Here is a 20,932-nt window from a genome sequence, read left to right as displayed (position 1 = left end):
AAAACACCATTTTGCACAGAAGATGTCTCAAGAATTCTTTTTTGGCAATCCACTCTGGACCCCACCAAACTTTACCTATATTCAAAAACTACAGCAGGGGTGCTAAATCAGCTAAGGGATGGGCATGGAGGTGGTGCAGGTACTGGAAGGAAGGAAGGAGCCAGGGGATGCTACCCATCATTGATCACTAACTCCTCACACCTGAAAGTTACCATTGCCCACATGGAGATCTCTACCAGCCTGGCTTTTTGTTATCTTCTCTTTTCCTAATGAAAGTACTTCCCCTTTCTTTGAGGCTTTCATCTCTGGAGCTGTTCCTACTTTTATGCCACATTTCTAGAAAGAATAGTGAAAAAATATAAGTCCTCTTCTATCTCCTGCAATCTGGACTCTGCCCCACTGGGTCTATGCTCCAATGGTGTGGCCTTCCCGTTCCTTACATTACCACTGGAGTGTGGCATGCAGATCTTCCAAATGTCCTTTCTATGCCTCCACTATTGTACATTGCCTTTCTAACCACACCCCCATCACACCCAAGGATGCTTGCTTCTAATTGTGGGGTTACGGTCTTTATTCCTTTCCTTTTTTCCCAAGCCTTCCGTCCCACGTTCCTGGGCCCCTTCCCTGAATTCATACATGACCTCGAGGCAGAGGGCCCTCAAATCCATATCTTTAGCTCATACTTTAGCACCCTAAAGTCCTGGTTCACTCCATCTGAGGCACTTACCGGCTCCTCAAATTCAGGAAATCTCAAAACTCAATCTTCTTTCCTTCTATGGCTTCTTCTAATACACATACTGTAGACAAACCACCCTCCCCTTTAAACTGGACCTCTCTCCCCTGGACACATTTGTATTCTCACCTTTACCTCTATCCTGATCCTTTTACCTCCTTGCTCTATGGTATTATCTGTAACAGTAGTATTAACAATAGCAGCAATGACCATAATAGTGGCAAATATTAATTAAACATGCATTGAAAGCTTTCCGTGTATTAAACTGACTAAAACTTTGCACCAAGGGCTCGAGGGGGTAAAGTTAACTAGATTGCCCAAGGTTATCTAGCTAGAAAATGTGGGCTCCTGAGCCTACCAGCCTCAGCACTAAACTGGACTTGTTTAAATCCCAATGACAAAGTAGCTCCTAGAGGGCAGGACTCAGAGCTGCTGTCTTAGGGTTCAGTCTCTTTCAATGTTAACCCAACCCAAAAGCAGGCAACAAAAGTATGAGAAGAGTCATCAGAGCATGGGAGCAGTGCATCTTTCAGGGTCTTTGGAGGAACCCCCACAGAAGAGAAGACAGACCATAGGAGAGGAGTATAGTCTTTGGTGAAGGGTGTTTATTCATTGTCTTTGGTAAAGTCAACCACCCCAAATTACCTCATAAGCAAAAACGTGCATAGAATATTCCCCTTAGAAGATGCCTTTGCCACCCTTCAAGATGGTTATTTCAGGGTCTTTGGAAACCCAGCATCTGCTCCATTTAGCTGATGTGGTCCTGGAGATTCACAGTGGTGCTGAGAATGGTGCCATGTGTGAAGTCTGGGGGACAACGGGGCTGTGGGCCTACAGAAGATGGCCCGGAGGGCTATGGGTCAGGGGAAAATCTATAGTAGCCAGTTACATATGAGTAGTTAAGTATTCTCCTATATTTTATACACTATATTTTAACATTTTTCTTAACAAGTTTTATCCTCTTTTAACTGGTTCCTTTAAGGGGTGATCTAACATTGTCCAAGTTCTGATCTTCAGGCATGGATCAGCGATTTCACTGGGTGACTGGGTCATCTCTTGGCAGCACACACATTTTACTCTTTACTAACACTTTTCATTCATTGATCACCCTGTAGTATGACAGGAAGTTGACTGTATATGGGGCACATGCAACAATGCTGGATGTGCCAGTGAACCCAAAGATTCAAACATACACTGAAAGGTCTTAGAAATGGAATGCACTTCGAGAAACAGAATACCCTGCCTCACCCCATATTCTGTGGGGGGCCACTCTGTGCCTGGACCACTAAACAGTAGACTGGTCAGCTCACATGTCAAGCAGGAAAGCTGGCAGAGAGAAGGCATCAAATTCTCCACATAAGGGGCACTTGGGAGGCTCAAGTGAGCATCTGCCTTTGGCTCAGGTCATGATCCTGGGGTCTTGGGAGCGAGTCCCACATTGGGCTCCCTGCAAGGAGCCTGCTTTTTCCCTCTATGTCTCTGCCTCTCTCTGTGTTTTTTATGAATAAACAAATAAAATCTTAAAAAAAAAAATTCTCCACACAAGAGAACTGGGAGAGCAGAGTAAGGCCCAGAGATCATGCAGCAAGTTAGGATAGGTCACACCTGAAGTCCTTCATGTTCTTGCACACACATTCATTCTCTGTGAGGCTGCTGCCAACACGTCTGGCACCCAACTCAGCAACTCCATGCTGACACTCCCTCTTCTCTCCCATTTTCTTTTCCTGGAAGCCAAATGACTACACACACACACACACACACACACACACACACCCCACAATTATAATTAAAACTTCCAAGTAAGTATGAAAGTAGAGAGACTAGCATATACATTTCCCATGTACCCACATCCCAGCTTCAGCAGGTACCAACATAATGCCAATCCTATGTCATTTATCTACCTTTTTTGTCTTTCCATTTTGGAGCAAGGGATTAAACTATTTGACATTTATATATATTCTACTTACTTTGTTTGGTTGTTTATTGTCCCTCTTTTCTCTTAACTAGAATGAAATAAACACGAAGGCAGCATTTTTTTTCCACTATTCAGTTCACTGCATTACTCTCAGAGCCCTCCACAACAGGGCCTATCATGCAGCAGAGACTCAACAAATACTTGGTGACTGAGTACCTAAGTGAATGAATGAGTGTGCTTCCACACAGGCTCCTCCTGAGTGGCCTGCGTGCTTCCATTTAGTGGGGCCACGTGTAGTCAACCATACTTCCCTTGTTCCCCTCATCTTTCCAGGCCCAGCTAGCAGAAGGAAAAGCAGTAATTATTCATCACAGGTAGTGTGGGCAAGTTTCTATTGCTGACAGGATCTTACAAACCAGTCCAATAAGCAACCAAGAAAGTTCAGATATGGGCAGCATTCCTAAAAGGTTACACAATGTCGCAAAGAATATTAAATGCATATTTTTGAACTATGTGTATATAGATATGTACATGTAGATGTGTATGTATATATATATCATATATATATATAATATGTACAGTATTATGTACATATTATATATACTATATATGTCCTATATATTTATGTGTGTATGTGTGTATGTGTGTGTGTGTGTGAAAGAGCAAGATCAAGCATATGTATAATACTCACATGCAACCACGAAACCTAGTCAGGTCATTATTTGGCTTCTCACACTCGATTACACTGGTGAACATCAAAGGATTAAATTCAGAGACCTAAAACAAAAGTATGCATACATTAGAGAAATCTGGGCTCAGACTATTGCATTCTAAAAGGCACTTGCTCTTCTGTTTCACATCCTCGTGGGGCAGGGAAATTTCACGGAAGGAGTCTGCCCAATAACCCTCTGCAATAACCCTCTGCAGAATGCCAATATGCACTCAGAGCTTAGCTCATGCTTTCTCATTTTTATACTGAATGATAACTGATCATTATAGAATGTAATAGCAATTAGTAGAACAGTACTGGTGAGTAAGTGAGCTGGAAAGGATTATTGCTCTAATGAAAATAAGAGAATATGAGATAACCACAAAGGAAGCCACTAATGATTGAAAGGGATAAATGACTATTTTGAAACAGACCAGCATCTTCCAATTTCCTATACAGATTTAGAGAAGCAAATTCCATCTGGAAAATAGGAACTTACAATAAAATGACATTTCCCCAATGTGCACTAAAAATTTTGCATAGATACTTAATGAAATACATTTAAAAAACCAAAGTGTAAGCCAATAATTTCTTTATTATTCTACTTGATGAAAAATGGCAGCTCACTACAAAGTCTATCACTGAGAATTCTGCCACTGAGAGATGTAACAGTGTCATAAACTATATGACCAGATCAGGAGTAGAGAGAAGTAGAGGGGAGGAAGAGGGGAGGAAGAAAACCAGAGGGAAGTGTAGGGAATAGACCTTTAGTATAAATAACTATCATTAATGAATTCTTTAAAAAATCAGCTCTCACTGCTCAGGCTTGTCATTCTCTTTTCTCTACCAACTGTCACAACATGGTGAAAAATTGAACTGCCTTTGCTCACACAAGTAAGTCCATCAAAAAAAAGTGCAAGTGGTTAAAAATCACAGCAATGGTATATACACTGTTAATACCACCCCAGGTGATTATTACTCTACACCACAACAGTGTAGTTTCCAGCACAGAATACAGCCACAAGGGTAATTATTCAAATGTCAGTTCTTACTGTTTTCCAGTACATCATGTAGATTAAAAAGAGAACTCACTGGATAATAGTAGCTTAATTCAATAGTTGATATTAAAATGCCATTTTAAAAGGCTCTTCTTGAAGTTAAATTAGCCATCAGCCCTGCTCCCCATGGACTGAAAAGGCCTCTGGCTCTATTTCTAGAGTGGGGCTATGTTTCAAGCTGCCTTGTGTTCATTTAAAGCCATGTGAAATATCTTGAAGCCAGTTGGTTGCCTTTTCCAAGGCAGATATCTGCAGGTGCAGTATCAAGGATAGCCATGAAGGGCCTGAGTTCCACAGCATGCAGGATTATTCTTGGCAGACAAGGAGGGTGCACTTAAAATACTATCTCTGTTTGTTATTCTTTCTCTCTAAGAAAAATGTAATGTGAGCGGCTCAGAAATGGTAGGACATTCCATCTCTGGATTTCAGGGCTGCATTCTTAATGTTCCATCAATAACAATGTGCCTTGGGGAATGTATACGTCCAGGGCACAGGTTACCTGGTTTCATCTGCCTCATCTGGAATTGGGGAGAATTTTGAGGATTTTTAGAATTGGAGGGATCTTCAGAGATTGTGATACTTGGATTGTGTAACCACCATTATCCCTGCCCACACCCCAGAATTCATATGTTGAAGTCCTAACCCCCCAGAACCTCATAATGTGACCATATTTGACATAGTATCTTTAAGGAGATCATTAAGTTAAAATGAGGTCATTAGGGTGACCCCTAATACAATTTGACTGGTATCCTCATGAGAGGAAATTTGGAAAAAGACACAAACTGAAGGACAATCATAAAAAGAAAAAGGGAGGAGATGTGGCCAAGGAGGGGTTTCTCAGAGAAACCAACCCTGTGGAAGTGGGTTACAGTTCTTATAGTTCTGGAAGCTGGGAAGTGAAATTCTGTTGTTTAAGCCACTTAAGACTGTGGTATTTTGTTATGGCAGCCCTAGCACACTAATATAGAGACCACCTTTAAGATCCTCACTTAAAAAAGATTTCACATCCAGAGCACACTTTTTGGATGGGAAAATTCTAGTTATATTGATTGTTTCTGAGTAAACTAACAACATAATAATATCCCATTTAATAAATATATTATCTCCCCATTCACTCATCTACCTATCTGCTTCATTTCAAACCGGCTTTAAGGTCATGCCTTCAGCACCATCAGCCACCAAACTATTGCCAACCCTGCCACCTGGAGCATGGACAGAGTAAAAGGATGCCAGCCCACCCTTCCATTCTGAGCTTGCTAATTCCATTAAAAAAAAATCCAGATACATAGTTGGAGAAGAGGAAAGTGTAACTGATAATAACAGTTGCACAACAATGTGAATAAAATTAATGCCACAGAACTATACACTTAAAATGGTTACAATGATAAACTGTTTTATATACTTTATCATGACAAAAAGTTTTTTTTAAAAAAAGCATGTATAAACATACATTGAGAATTGACTATGAAGAAACGAATTACTCATCAAGTAGAACACAGCCCAGAAACCCAGGGATTTCAATAAAAATATGGAAAGCACCATGTTGTGTAAGTAATTCTTGGAGGCACAACTGTACCATAACATCTGCATCACCAATTACAATTTTTTGATAGCTTGCTAAACATCAGGCCTTGTGCTAAGTGCTATTCACCACCATTCATGACAGGGTTGATTTTCATGCCACCTTTAATTTAGGGTGATAAAGGACCATGCTTAAGGTCATGCCCAAGGTCTAGAGGCCTTCAAGTAACTGACGGCAGTTCCTCAGCCTCCCAGACATCCAGCTCAGCCACTGACACTGAGACTATTCTGCTTTACCAGGAAAAGATGACACTATGTTTAACAAGCCAGAAAGTGTATAATTAATTCTACAGAAAATTTCAAAGATATTTAGACATATCTTTAAGTTTTAATATTTTTAAAAACATGCTTCCAATTAAATATATCCTGGTCTGATTGCTGATAGCCACCTCCTTCCCATCTTTGGCAATGCCTGTAGATGTGGAGTTACCAGAGTTCACTCAAAAATGGAGTAAAGAAAATCAGGAGACTTGGGATTAGTCCTTGTTCTGCAGTCTAATAGATATGAGCCTTTTAGCAAGTCAAGAGAGAGCTTTCAGACTTGGATCTCCAAGGTCTCAGGAGCCCTACAAATCAACAATTCCACAGAATGCAGAGGTGATTCTCATTCACTGCCATGCTTGTGACAGCCTCAGTCCTGGGAGGTGCTGCAGAAGCATCATTACCTGTAAGAGTGCTCTTGTACATGCAGGTCCTCACACTGAAGCTGCTGGCCCTCTCCAGCACCACCACAGCATGCCAAGCATCTCAGGCCAAGCATAGCTGATGACATTCCAAACAAGTACCTTACTGGAAATAAATGCTCATACTTTCTGCTGCTATACTCTGAATATTTCTCCAACTTCTTAGACAAAGAGATTCGACCTTACCTGAAAAGGAGGAGGCAGAGCAGTGATACAAGAGAGAGAGCTCTGCCCTTGAACTTGCACTTTTGTTCAAAACTGCAGCAGCCAAGAGCATTATGAATCAAGTCACTCCAGGAAATGGTCCTTCCTTCAGATGCCCAGTGCTCACCTCACCCTTATGCTTAGCAACCACCCCCATGCAGGTATCTCTGCAGGTGCTGCGTCCCCCTGTTCAACCACATGGGGGAGGCATGACGCCTAATTGAGCAGTACCCAGACTATTCACTAAATGGAAGGCTTGGTTCACGGGGGATACTTTGTTACCAATCTTATAGTTCACATTTGCACTAAATGAATTCCTGTTTAGTAAAAGTGAAAGTGCACTTCCTCCACCCTAAAACATAAGCAGTGACATCTAAAAGAATATTTTCAGTTCATTAAAGTAGACACAATTATATTTTATCATAAGAAGAGTGAAATGAACCAGTTGACACTGCTTTGAAAATGGGATAAGCACATTTTCCAGAGACCCCACCAGCTCTCCATGTAAAGATTTCAGAGTGAGGCTGTCTGTCTTGGTCTCTGGATGACATGGTGCCAAAAAAGCCTGGTGAGAGAATGTACAGAGAGCAACAAGCAGTGACAAGACACAGAGAACACCTATGTTCCTTCTGTCCTGAAAAGGTCCTTTGTGCCATCTGTCATGATGCTCCTGGTTACAAGGGACTCAGGGTTTTCCCTCTACTTCCAGCCTCAACATCACCGCCCCACATTGGCCTTCAAATGCTAATTACCCTGGGCACCTGGGTGGCTCAATTGGTTGAGCATCCAAGTCTTGCTTCTGGCTCAGGTCATGATCTCAGGGTGGTGAGACTCAGCCCCAAGTCAGGCTCCCCACTCAGGGGGGAGTCTGCTTCTCTTCCTGTCCCTTTCTTTCTGCAACGCAACCCCCCCCCCCAACATGCACTCACACTCTTTCTATATATATAAAATAAATACATCTTTACAAAAAACTTTTACAAAGGCCGATTACTTTGTATTAGCTGCTGCCATACAGAATGAAATTCACATCCAATACAGCAGCCAGGCTCTTCTCAGGATTGGCTGCCACCCCTCCCACCTCCTATTCCTGCCACTTGGATGTCCCGGAGAGGCACAGACCTTTCTGCATGGCTTCCTTTGCCCTCCCACACTCCTCCACTTGCCTAACTGCCTCTCACATTTCAAGACGTGACAGCCTCCTACCCTAGGTAGGATAGGCAGGTGCCATTGCTTTGAGCTTGCTGACTTCATCCATGCTTCGCTAGACTTCAGGTTCTCTGAGAACAGGAGCTTTATCCCCTCCAGACTAGTAAAGAGACTGATGCACACACGGCCCAGGGGGATGGGTGCTTATTTTGCAAGGATCTCACATACTACAAACTTCCAAATAGACCTAGCGTTCCATGCTGGGCTCTTGGGGCCTAGAACCTCTTCCTGCCTGGCGTTCCCTCATCTGATGCTAAGGGGCTGGTAGGGCTTCTCTATATTTCAGAAACTCAGTCCCTCTCTGGTACAAGTGCATTTCATTTAGTAGCAATGTAAAAGAATTTCTTCACAGTTTTTAATCTAGTTGCTTATTTATTAACAAAGGGTGAACAATATCTGAATTAACTTAGGCAAAGCATTTTACCCTACATTAATGGAATAATTACTCTAACTTTTGTTCTGCATTTTTAATCCAATTTGTATTTACCACATAACTTTCAGTGCTGTGGAATTCAAAGGAAGGCAGATAGCCCAATACTGCAGAAGCAGATGAATGAATGAATGAATTTACTTACTTACTACAAACGTTGTATTGCCAAATAAATATATTTTCAAATAGTTAACCTGAAATGGGAAAGAAATAGTCTGTCTTGTCCACCAATGTGTCCCCTTGGCACACAGTCGGTATTTAATCAATCAAAAAATAAAAGTCTCAATGAAATTATAGGCATTCTGGCACTGGTAGCAGGAGACATCAAACATTTAAGGAGCCTTAAATCAAAGTAATCTCTCTTCTAATCACTTTCATAGACTCATTGTTTCACTGGGAGTTTATGCCTTGATACAAATGATCATAAAACACATTTAAATAACCATTTACTCTATGGTTGCAGTAGTTGTGACTGTATTATCCAATGTGTCCTAAATATAGAAGTGCTTAGGTAGGTTGGTGCCGTAGCCCACGATGAAGCACTGGATGTAGTGCAATTCATGACAGTTTCTCTAATAACTGCCATACTCCTTCCTGCTGCCACTGTCCTCTCCAGGGAAACAAAGCTGACTAGGACCATGGGAGGGGCATAAGGGCCTCAGCAAGCCTTACAGGAGGCTTCTGGAAGCTCAAAGCTTTTGACAGTGCATACAAAAACTGATCAAGGGGTATCTAATTTGCTGCCTTCTTTTTATAATTGCAAATTTTCCTGTCCTAACTACAAGAATCAGGTGGACCTCTCTTTGTTTGAAAGTAGAAAGCCAGCCTTACCCTCACTGACTCTGACTTGAAAGTGGAGGAGCAACCCCTCCCTTCCTTTCCCTGCCTTTTCATCCTTTGTTCCTTGCCTCCTTGCTGTTTCATACTCAAAAAGCCCTCAAGGTTTAGTTTAGATGGTGGCAAAATTCAAAGGCCCAGAGTTCTGGGTTTGAGCCTAACTTCTCAAAATCAAAACACTTTCTTTCTCTCACAGTTACAAATGCTTCTTGCTGCCTTCATGGGCTGTGATTGCCAGCTCCACGTTTTCTTTTATCAAATGCGTTAAAGAGTATCTAAGGACAGGCTATGCAACCAGACAGCAAGCAGCAGGAGTTGTTTTATAGAAAACCAACTTCAAAACCTAAATGAGAGCTGTACTTTAAAATAGCCCTCTTAAAAGAATCTGTACTTGATCTAACAAGGTGCCACTGTACACAATATATCTATAGCAATGCTGCTGAGCTAAATTTGCACTGCCAGGTTACAAGTCAGCCTGTCTCACAGCCATCAACCTCTTTGTCCTTCTTCCATCACTACAGGTGGGCATAATAGAATTTGCAAAGACAGGGCTGTGGGTATAAACCCATCAAGTTTTGGGGATCACTAAACAGACATCCTAACTGGAGATAAGGTGCTCTCCTCTCACCAGGCAGCACAGAAAGAACTAGAGACATCTATAATGAAGTAACCTCTGAGGGCAAGTCCCAGTGGTAACCATGTAGGAAAAAGTCATACAGCTACTGTTAAGAATAAAATCAGGATGGAAGACTTAAAAAAGAAGAGGTCAGTGAAGAAGTCCTTGCATTACCCTAGGGAATGACTCTGAGACCAAAATGACAGCAGGATTGTGAATGCTAAAACGCAACCAGATTAGCTCAGTCCTCAGATTCAAAAGGAAGATTGTCCAGCATTAAGGACTATGCAATTGGGACCAAACATCAGCTTGACAGCAAAAAGAAATATTGGGGAAATATTATAAACACCTGCACAAAGGTACCAGCAATTTAACAAGTAGGTAAAGAATAGTCAAACCAAGATTCAATAAAGATAAAAAGTCCAGGGAGTTGAGACTGATCTTTGGGGCCTCTTTTTTTTTCTTTTTTTTTAATTTTTTATTTATTTATGATAGTCACAGAGAGAGAGAGAGAGGCAAAGACACAGGCAGAGGGAGAAGCAGGCTCCATGGAGCCTCTTTTCTCTCACAGTAGTCTACAGTTTCTGAAAGAGGTAGTTCAGAAATTGAGCAAAATTAGAGAAAATGTTTTAGAACCTCAACTAGCTTCCTATTGCTGCCATAACAAATTACCATAAACTTGGTGGCTTAAAATGATGTAAATATGTTATGTTACAGTTCTAGAGGTCAAGGTTGGAAATAGGTCTCACTGGGCTAAAAGTGATGCATTCCTTCCGAAGGTTGCAAGAGAGAATCCATTGCCTTGCTTTTTCCAGCTTCCAGAGGCAGCCCATACTCCTGGACTTAGGGCTCCTTTCATTTTCAAAGTTAGCAGCAGGGAAACCAAGTTTTTCTTACACTGTATCACTGTGTACTCTTTCTTCTGCCTCCAAAGCCTCTTGTGATGATACTAGGCCCACCTCAATAATTCAAGATAATTAGGAATAATCTACCTCAAGGACCTTAATTATATTTCCCTTTGTCATGTAATATTACCTATTCTCAGGTTTGGAGAGTTAAGACACAGCCATCTTCCAAGGGTTATTATTCTGCCTCCCATTGAACTCACCAACAAAAGGGCCTGATTGATAAACAGCTATGCCTTTTTAGGGGACCATGAACAACTGAACCGCAAAGAAAGAGTGAACTGAATGAGTGAGCCTTTGTAGAAACTGCTGCCCAAGCTTAAAATCAATTGGGTGACTCAGAATATCTCTACCCCTAAAATTGGATGAAAGCAATTCTGGATTGCTAGAACCTCCAGATACAGAACAAAATGAACAAAAGTCCTTTCTTAATGAAAAGAAAAAAAAAACGTAATCTTAGGCTTCACATTATTTATAAAAAACATAAATTTCCAGAGTGCCTGGATTGCTCAGTCAGTTAAACCTCCAATTCTTGGTTTTGGGTCAGGTCTTGGCTTGATTGAGATTGAGCCCCACATAAACTCTACACTCAGCAGAGAGTCCGTGTGAAGATTATTCTCTCCCTCTGTCCCTCCCCCCACTCTCCTGCTCTCTAATAAATAAATAAATCTTTAAAAACAACAACAAATTTCCACGTAAAACTTCATACATGTACTCAAAGATAGGCAGGCACAAGAAGAAATAAGGCATCATGCAAAAAGAACCAACGCAAATAAGAATAGGAATAGGCTTATAGGAACTTTAAGTTATTACCATGCTTGTCATGATCAGGAAGCTAAAGATATTTTGGAAGAGTAAGAAACCTTAAAATGTGACCTGAGACGTTTGGAAAAAAACAAAACAAAACAAACCAACAACCTCCCCTCAAAACAAAACAAAAAAATTAGACCTGAAAAAAATCAAATTGCAAACTGAATGAATGGTTTAATAGCATATTTGGTAACCTGAAGAAAAAAAAAACTATTAAACTAGAAGAAAGGTCAGAAAAATTGTTTAGAATAAAGCACAGGGAGACCAAAAGGTGGAAAACACAGCAGAGGGGGCAAAAGACAAAGAAGACTGAGAGGAAAGGCCAGTAAATACATTTCTGGAGCCCCAGATATGAAGAAGAGAAAGAATTATGCAGGATCAATATTTGAAGAATAGCTGAGAATTTAGTAAATCTGATTAAAAAGCACCTACTCACAGATCCAAAAACCTGAAATAAGATAAATAGAGGGAAATTTTACCTAAGTACATGACATGAAAATGCTAAAAACCAAAGAAAATGAAATCTTAAAAGGAAATTGAGAGCATTTGATACTGGTAGAACAGAACTAAATACTAAAACAAAAGACTAAATAGTGTTTTCCAAAGAGAAGGAAAAATGGCTCTGATCAAACGGTAAGAAGCAGAAAAGAATAAAGAGCAACAAAAATGGCCAATTATGAGGATAAATATGAATGTGTGTTGTCTTAAATAATGATGATGTCTTAGGGGGTTCAAAAACAGCTACAATTATAACACATGACTACAAGAGCATATTAAGTTAGGAGGGAATAAAAAAGAATTTTTTTAAAGTCCTTGCATTATCTAGGAAAACAAAAATTAATGCGTATTAGATATGGATAAGTCAAAGATGCATGTTGTAATCACTAACGTAACAACTACAATGAGAGTAAAAGAGTGGGGGATGCCTGGGTGGCTCAGCGGTTGAGCATCTGTGTTCCACTCAGGGCATGATCCTGTCGGGATAAAGTCTCACATTGGGTTCCCTGCGAAGAGCCTTCTTCTCCCCCTGCCTATGTCTCTGCCTGTCTCTGTGTCTCTCATGAATAAGTAAATAAAATCTTAAAAAAAAAAAAAAAGAGAAGAGAGTAAAGGAAGAATAATCTCTTGATCTAAAAGAAGGCAAAAATATAAAAGAAAAGAAGGCAAACACGGACAGAAAAAGAGAAACAAACCAGCCAGAAAAACAAAAATGAAAGAAGCTTCCTACTCAAATATACCAATATTAACATTAGAAGTAAATCAAATAGAATCATGAAGTGAAAATAAAGACTGTCAGAATAAAAAAAAACAAAACAAAACAAAATGAAGCTTATCAGAAACAAACCTAAAAACCTAAAAATATTTCTAAAAATATAAAAAAAATAAAATGAAAGAACAATGTGAAAAGACAAAAGGGCTTATCTGACAAAGATTAACACAAAGAAACCTAGTATGCCTGTATTAATATTAGCCAAAGTATTTTTAAATCAAAAAGCATTTCTATATATAAAAAGGGTTAATATGAAATGACAAAAAGTTTTATTCATTAGAAAAATAAATCAACATCTTAAAGGCCATATACAAAAGACCCATAGCTAATAACATCCTGTGGGGGAAAAACTGAGAGTCTTTCCCTTAAGATCAGGAACATAACAGGGACGTCCACTCTCACTGTTATTCAACACAGTACTAGGAGTCTTGCCCTCAGCAATCAGAAAACAAAAAGAAATAAAAGGCATCCAAATCAGTAATAATGAAGAAGTCAAACCTTCAATATCTGCAGATGACATAATACTCTGTATAGAAAACCTGAAAGATTCCACCAAAAAACTAACAGAACTAATTAATGAACTCAGCAAAGTCACAGGATATAAATTGAACATACAGAAATCTGGTATTTCTATACACCAATAATGAAGCAGAAAAAGAAATCAAGGAATAGATCCCTCCCATTTGCAACTGCACCAAAACCAATATGATACCTAGTAATAAACCTAACTAAAGAGGTAAAAGATCTATACTCTGAAAACTACAGAACACTGATTAAAGAAATCGAAGAGGATCCAAGGAAATGGAAATGCATTCCATGCTCATGGACTAGAAGAACAAACACTGTTAAAATGTTTATACTACCCAAAGTAATCTACAATGCAATTGCTATCAAAGTACAACCACCATTTTTCACTGAGCTTGAATAAACAATCCTAAAATTTGTATGGAACCACAAAAGATCCTGATAGTCAAGCAATCCTGAAAAAGAAAAACAAAGCTAGAGGGATCACAATCCCCGACTTCAAGCTATATTACAAAGCTGTAATCATTAAGACCGTGTGGTACTGGCACAAAAACAGACTCATAGATCAATGGAACAGCACAGAGAACCCAGAAATGGACCCACAACTCTATCTAAGGTCAACTGATCTTTGACAAAACAAGAAAGAATATCCAATGGAAAAAAGACAGTCTCTTTAATAAATCGTGTTAGGAAAACTAGATAGCCACATTCAGAAGAATGAAATGGGGCCACTTTCTCACACCATACACAAAAATAAATTCAAAATGGATGAAAGACCTAACTGTGAGACAGGAAACCATCAAAACCCTAGAGGAGAGAACACAGGCCGAAACCTCTTTAACCTCAGTCATAGCAACTTCTTATTAAACACGTTGTCAGAGACAAGGGAAACAAAAGTAAAAATGAACTATTGGGACTTCATCAAGATAAAAGCTTCTGCACAACAAAGGAAACAGTCAACAAAAATAAAAGGCAACCTACAGAATGAGAGAAGATATCTGCAAACAACATACCACATAAAGGGCTAGTATCTAAAATCTATGAAGAACTTATCATACTCAACATCCAAAAAACAAATAATCTAGTTAACAAATGGGCAGAAGACATGAATAGACACTTATCCAAAGAAGATACCCAGATGACTAGCAGACACATGAAAAGATGCTCAACATCATACGTCATCAGGGAGATACAAACCAAACCATGATGATATACTACCTTGTACCTGTCAGAATAGCTAAAATTAACAACACAGTAAACAACAGGAGTTGGCGAGAATGTGGAGAAAGGGGAACATTCTTGCATTGTTGGTGGGAATGCAAACTGATGCAGTCACTCTGGAGAACAGTATGGAGGTTCCTCAAAACATTAAAAATAGAGCTACTCTACAACCCAGGAATTGCGCTACTAGATATTGATCCAAAGAATACAAACATACAGATTCGAAGGGGTACACACAGCCTTATGTTTATAGCAGCATTATCAACAACTGCCAAACTATGGAGAGAGCCCAAATGTCCATGGACTGATGAACAGATAAATAAAATGTAGTGTGTACACACACACACACACACACACACACACACACACACTGGACTATTACTCAGCCATCAAAGAGCGAAATCTTGTCATTTGCAAAGACATGAATGCAGCCAGAGTATATTATGCTAAGTGAAATAAGTCTGAGAAAGACACATACCATATGATCTCACTCATCTATGGAATTTAAAAAACAAAATAGATGAACATATGGGAAGGGAAGAGAATGGGAGAGAGAGAAATAAACCATAAAAGACTCTTAACAATAGAGAACTAAGGGTGGATAGAGGGAAGAAGGTGGGGGGATGGGATAGCTGTATGAAGGGTACTAAGGAGGTCCCTTTTTTTTTTAAGATTTTATTTATTTATTTATGAGAGACACAGAGTGGGGGAGCAGAGACACAGGCAGAGGGAGAAGCAGGCTCCAGGCAAGGAGCCTGATGTGGGACTCGATCCCAGATCTCCAGGATCACACCCTGGGATGAAGGTGGCACTAAACCGCTGAGCCACCCCGGCTGCCCCAAGGAGGGCATTTTTTGTGATGAATACTGGATGTTGTAAATAACTACTGAATCACTGAATTCTACTTCAGAAACTAGTATTACACTGTATGTTAACTAAGTAAAATTTAAATTATAAATAAAGGAAAATAAAAATACTTCTAAATTTACATCTTCTAATAACTTCAAATTATAGCTTGCAAAAATTAATGGAAACGTATGAGACACAATGAAATCCACAATCTTAATCAGGGGATTTTACTATCCTTTCTTACTATTTGGTAGAACAAATAGTCAAAACAACCAGAAAGGTACAGAAAATTTGAACATCACTATTAACAAATTTAACCTGATGGACATATATAAAAACTGTACTCAACCACTATAGGATAGTCTTTTCAAGGGCACTCACAACATTTAGAAATACTGATCATATTCTGAGCCATAAAGCAAGTAATCAATTTCAAAAACATAATTCATATAGAACTTAATTAAACTATAATTAAAAATAAGAAAAATTTTTTAAAAACCCATTTGCTCTGAAATTATGGAATACAATTCTAAATGGTCAAAGAAAAAAGTCACAAGACAAACTGGGACAGTGGGACATGTATTTATGAAAATTATATTAAATATAATATGTATCAATCTGTGGGATAGTGCTTGCTTTTAGAGAAATTAAGAGCCTATTTGCATATATCAAAATATTAAATGATAAATTTAACAAAGTAGGCATTTGTTTCAAAATGAGAAAACAGTAAATAAAATCTAAAAAAAAGTTAAAGGAATAATAAAATAACCCAAGAAAAAAAACAAATATAACAACTAACCCACCCTAAAAAGGCAGAGCTTGAAAAAAATGACTACAAATGATGAGCAACTGAAATAAAAAAGAAGATATTACTATAGATTCTATCTATAAATTTTCCACTAGGAAACCATTCCATTACCTAAAGCCATAGTTACTATCTGTCATAGTTCAGGAACTCCTGAAAATCATGAGTATAGAAGGTTGCCACTACATCACTAGGACAGGGAGAAGCATGTTTGAAATTTAGAGAATTTGCTAGGTCATCCCTGGTGCTTTCATAACTGCTGGCAATGAATGCACAGCTGTAGCAACCATCACCAACAAGAGTGCACAGTGGGGTCTGGGTCACCCCACCAAGCAGACCTAGACCAGATGGGCTGGTTGAGGTGGAGGGAACCTGAAATAGGTGGCAGAGGAGAGTGATCATGTATATTAATTATGGCCTCAGGACCAACAATTGTCTTATTTTAATTTTTCAAAAGAGACTCTAATGGCTGCCACTTAGAAATACTGATTGCTTACACTCAAATCCTTTCCTCAGTGTGCTTCAAGACAACAATATGAATGACAGGGGTTTTAAAAAAAGCTCAAGTAGAGGGAAGAAGAGATACCATTTGTTAACAGACTCCTGTTTCCCTACTTTCTCTTTGCACTCCCCATTCCTATCATACCCTATTTCTTTTTTTTTTTAATTTTTTTTATTTATTTATGATAGTCACAGAGAGAGAGAGAGAGAGAGAGAGAGAGGCAGAGACATAGGCAGAGGGAGAAGCAGGCTCCATGCACCGTGAGCCCGACGTGGGATTCGATCCCGGGTCTCCGGATCGCGCCCTGGGCCAAAGGCAGACGCCAAACCGCTGCGCCACCCAGGGATCCCCATACCCTATTTCTAAGGTTAATTTCAGAACACATGGCTTCTATCATTTTTGTCCCATGCTCCACTCAATGGCTCCTGCTCCCTAATAAATGAGGTATAAATGTCTCTACCTGGCATCATTGCTTCGACAAAATGGTCCCCAACTGACCTTTTCTCCAGAAGTTTTGCCTGCTGCCATCTTCCATCTGTATGCTAATCCACCTGGAGAACTCACTCTTTTCTATACACACCCAAGGCTTACTTGAAACCTTGCTCTTGTTGAAGCTGTGTCCTATGCCAGGGAAGGTTCTTTCAAGTGTTCCAATGTCCATATATCTCCTTAAGAGAAATAATGAGTGTGAAACTCTGCCAATTGTAAAGAAGTATTCAAATGTGAAGTTCTTCTATACTAATGAAAGTATAGAGTCAATCAAAGAGTCACCCTTCAGGACTCTTAAATGTCATCTTCTACATGAAACAATTTTCTTCTATCCTTAACTTATGAGTTCTCTTCCATCAAACTTCTAAGAGTTTTACTAGCCCCTGCTTAGATGAAAGCAGTCTACATACTTAACACTCCCCTGTGACTAAATGTTGTGAAGGCAGGCCCATCCTTGTCATGGGCATTCTCCTTGCAGACCTAAGTGTTTTGCTAGGAGAAGAGGTTGAGCATCCATAACTGAGTGAATTGAAAGGCAAGTACAATATTGATGAGAAAAGCAGCCTCAACAAGGAAAGATTTCAAAACAAAAAATTCAGGACTACAACTGCTGGCAAAGATTTAGTAACAGAGACTGGACTTAATCTACAGTTAGAAATAATGAAAAATAGACAAAATATATAGAACAAACACATTCAAGACACTGAACATTTGGACAGTAATACCTGAGAGGGAAACAAAGGATGTGATCCTTACTTTCTCCCCAGATTACTGCTTTGAAAGACATTACAGGCCATGACAGAGGGAATGGGAACCCCATTGGCTGATTTCTCCAGTGAAGGAGCTGGACCCAAGAGTTTCAGTACAGAGCTGTAGTCTTTAGTATAGAATACCAGACAGAAGTGCATAGAGAACCCCCGAAACCTTTACACAGTCCCCCTTGAGTATGCAGCAAAGATGACAAACACATGTATGTGAAAGAGTGACTACAGATGGGCAAGAATAATCTAAGGATTAGAAGGAGCTCTATTCTGGGTTCACATGCATCCTGCAACAGTGCCTGTTCCCAGGAAGCAGACTAGGAAAAGCCATAATTCAGGAACACTGGTGGACTACTCAGAATGGAAAATAATCAGCTCTAGTTGAGTACTGCTTAAATTACACTTAACAAACCAAACCATTTTCAGATACACAAGGGAAACTCAAGCTTAAGAATATTAATGAAAACACGAAAAGGGGCAGCACCCAATAATGAAAAATCCAAATATCTGGCAGGAAAATAAAACCCATCAAGAGAAAAATTTAAAAAGTTAAAACTGTTTCAAAAGAGATATGGATGTTAGCATTGGCAGAAGAGGACATTAAAAGAGGAATTATAACTAGATTTCCTATGATCAAAATATAAGGAGGGACAGGGAAGTTTAGAAAAAGACACAAATTGAACTTCTAGTTATAAAAACTATAATGTTGGAGATGAATAATAAACCAGATGAGATGAATACCAGATTAAAAATTGCAAAAGAAAAGATGAACTTGAATTTTTTAAAAGTTTTATTTATTTGAGAGAGAGGAAAAGAGACACACAGAGAGAGAGAGAAAGAGAGAGAGAGAGCAAGCACACACATGCATGAGTGGGAGGAAGGTTAGAGGAAGAACATCTTCAAGCAGACTCCTTGTTGAGCATGGAGCCAGGAAGGGCTCAATCACACAACTCCTGAGATCATGACCTGAGCCAAAACCAAGAATTGGACATTTAACTGACAGAGCCACCCAGGTGCCCCAAAAAGATAGTTGAACTTAAAAGACAGCAACAGAGACCATTCAAACTTAAATACAGAGAAAATGAAGAATCAAAAAGGAAAAGATCAGTGATTTATGGAGCAACTTCAAGAGGCTTAATACTGAAGTACTTGGAGTTCTTGAAGGAGAAGATATGAGAAAAAAAACTTGAATATTAATGGCTGAAAAGTTTCCAAACTTGATGAAAATCATAACCCTGCAGATCCAAGAATTCCAATTCTCAAAATGACAAAGGAAATTACAATGTTACATCATAGTCAATTTGCTCAAAACCAAGAATTTGAAAAAATCTTAAGAGCATCTGTGTTATATAAGGGCACCTGGGTGGCTCAGTCAGTTAAGTCTCTTATTCTTGGTTTTGGTTCAAGTCATGATCTTGAAGTCCTGGGATCAAGACCCATGTTGGGCTCTGTGCTCAGTGCGGAGTCTGCTTCAGATTCTTTCCCTCTGCCCCCTCCTCTACTCTCTCTCTCTCAAATAAATAAATAAATCTTTTAATTTTTTTTTAAGTACAACTGTGTTATATACAAAGGTACAAAAATAAGGATGGTGGCAGACTTTTCACTGGAAACTACGTAAGCAAAAAGACAGGTGAGCAACATCTTCAAAGCGCTGAAAGACAAGATGCTGTCAACCTAGAATCCATATCCAAAATGGATATATTTCAAAAAAAAAAAAAAAGCAAAGTAACGATGTTTTCATATACACAAAAGCTGAAAGAAATCATCACCAAAAGAACCACACACTACCAGGAATCTCTTTATTTATATGAATCTCTTTAATATATGTATAAATACAAAGAACAGCAAGATATTATAGTATTTCATGCACATAAAATAGTACAAAGGCTGCAAGACTGCCAAAAAAGAAATGGAAGCATACCACTGCAAAGTTCTTTTGAAATATGTGAAGTAAATAGTATCATAATTATTAAATTATATGTAAAAATAATTATAAAAATAGCAAAACAAAGAATTCTAGCTAATTAGACAAAGAAGAGAACATAAATAGAACAAAGATGAGAAAGCAAATATCAAGGTTACAGACTTAAGTATGTCAGTAATCATATTAAATGCAAAACCTTTAAATAATTCAGAGGCAGAGATTATGAAAAAGTATTTTAAAAAAAGGCAAGACACAACTCTATGCTGTTTATTAAAAAATGGACATCAAAAACAAAGTCACAGGTTTAAAAATAAAGGATGGGCATGTTAAAACTACTCAAAAGAAAGCTGGAGTGGACAGAATAAATTTTAGCTCAAAGAGTATTGCCAGGGAAGAGGAAGGTCATCTCATAGGAGAAAAGAGTCAAAATGCCCCCCCCAAATGAATTTTCAAAATAAATGAAGCAAAATTTATAGATCTCCAAAGAGAAATGGACAAATCCACAAATATACTCAGATGTTTCAGTAGCTCTTTACAATAATTCATAGAAGAAATAGGCATAAAGTTAGCGAGGACACAGAAGACTTGAACAACACCATGAAACAGAATGACTTGCTTGAAATTTATAGAACATTCCACCCAACAAAAGCAAAATTCACAATATTCTCAAAAGAGCATATAAAGAGGGACCATATTTTAGATAATAAAATAAGTATGAATAAATTTAACATAGTAAGTCATACAAAGTATGTTTTCTGACCACTGTAGAATTAAGTTAGAAATCAATAACAAAGATCCCTGGAAAATGTCCAAATATTTGAAAACAAAATTAACACATTTCTATGGGTCAAAAGAATTCAAAAAGGAAATGAGAAAGTTTTTTTGTAATGAATGAAAAT

At 38.8% G+C, this 20,932-nt stretch overlaps 1 protein-coding gene across 4 annotated transcripts in view; it reads right to left on the bottom strand.

Moving 5' to 3' along the window:
• Nucleotides 1–20,932, bottom strand: part of ATP10A (ATPase phospholipid transporting 10A (putative)) — a 186,425-nt gene that overhangs the window by 54,506 nt on the left and 110,987 nt on the right. For all 4 annotated transcript variants that reach the window (XM_041753670.1, XM_041753673.1, XM_041753672.1 and 1 more), the window contains exon 3: nt 3,340–3,425. In XM_041753670.1, the coding sequence (XP_041609604.1) occupies nt 3,340–3,425 (86 nt within the window). The remainder of the gene's footprint in view (nt 1–3,339; nt 3,426–20,932) is intronic.

This window comes from Vulpes lagopus, chromosome 4, assembly GCF_018345385.1.
Source record: "Vulpes lagopus strain Blue_001 chromosome 4, ASM1834538v1, whole genome shotgun sequence".
NCBI lineage: Eukaryota > Metazoa > Chordata > Mammalia > Carnivora > Canidae > Vulpes > Vulpes lagopus.
This window is presented reverse-complemented; position numbering and strand designations above follow the sequence as displayed.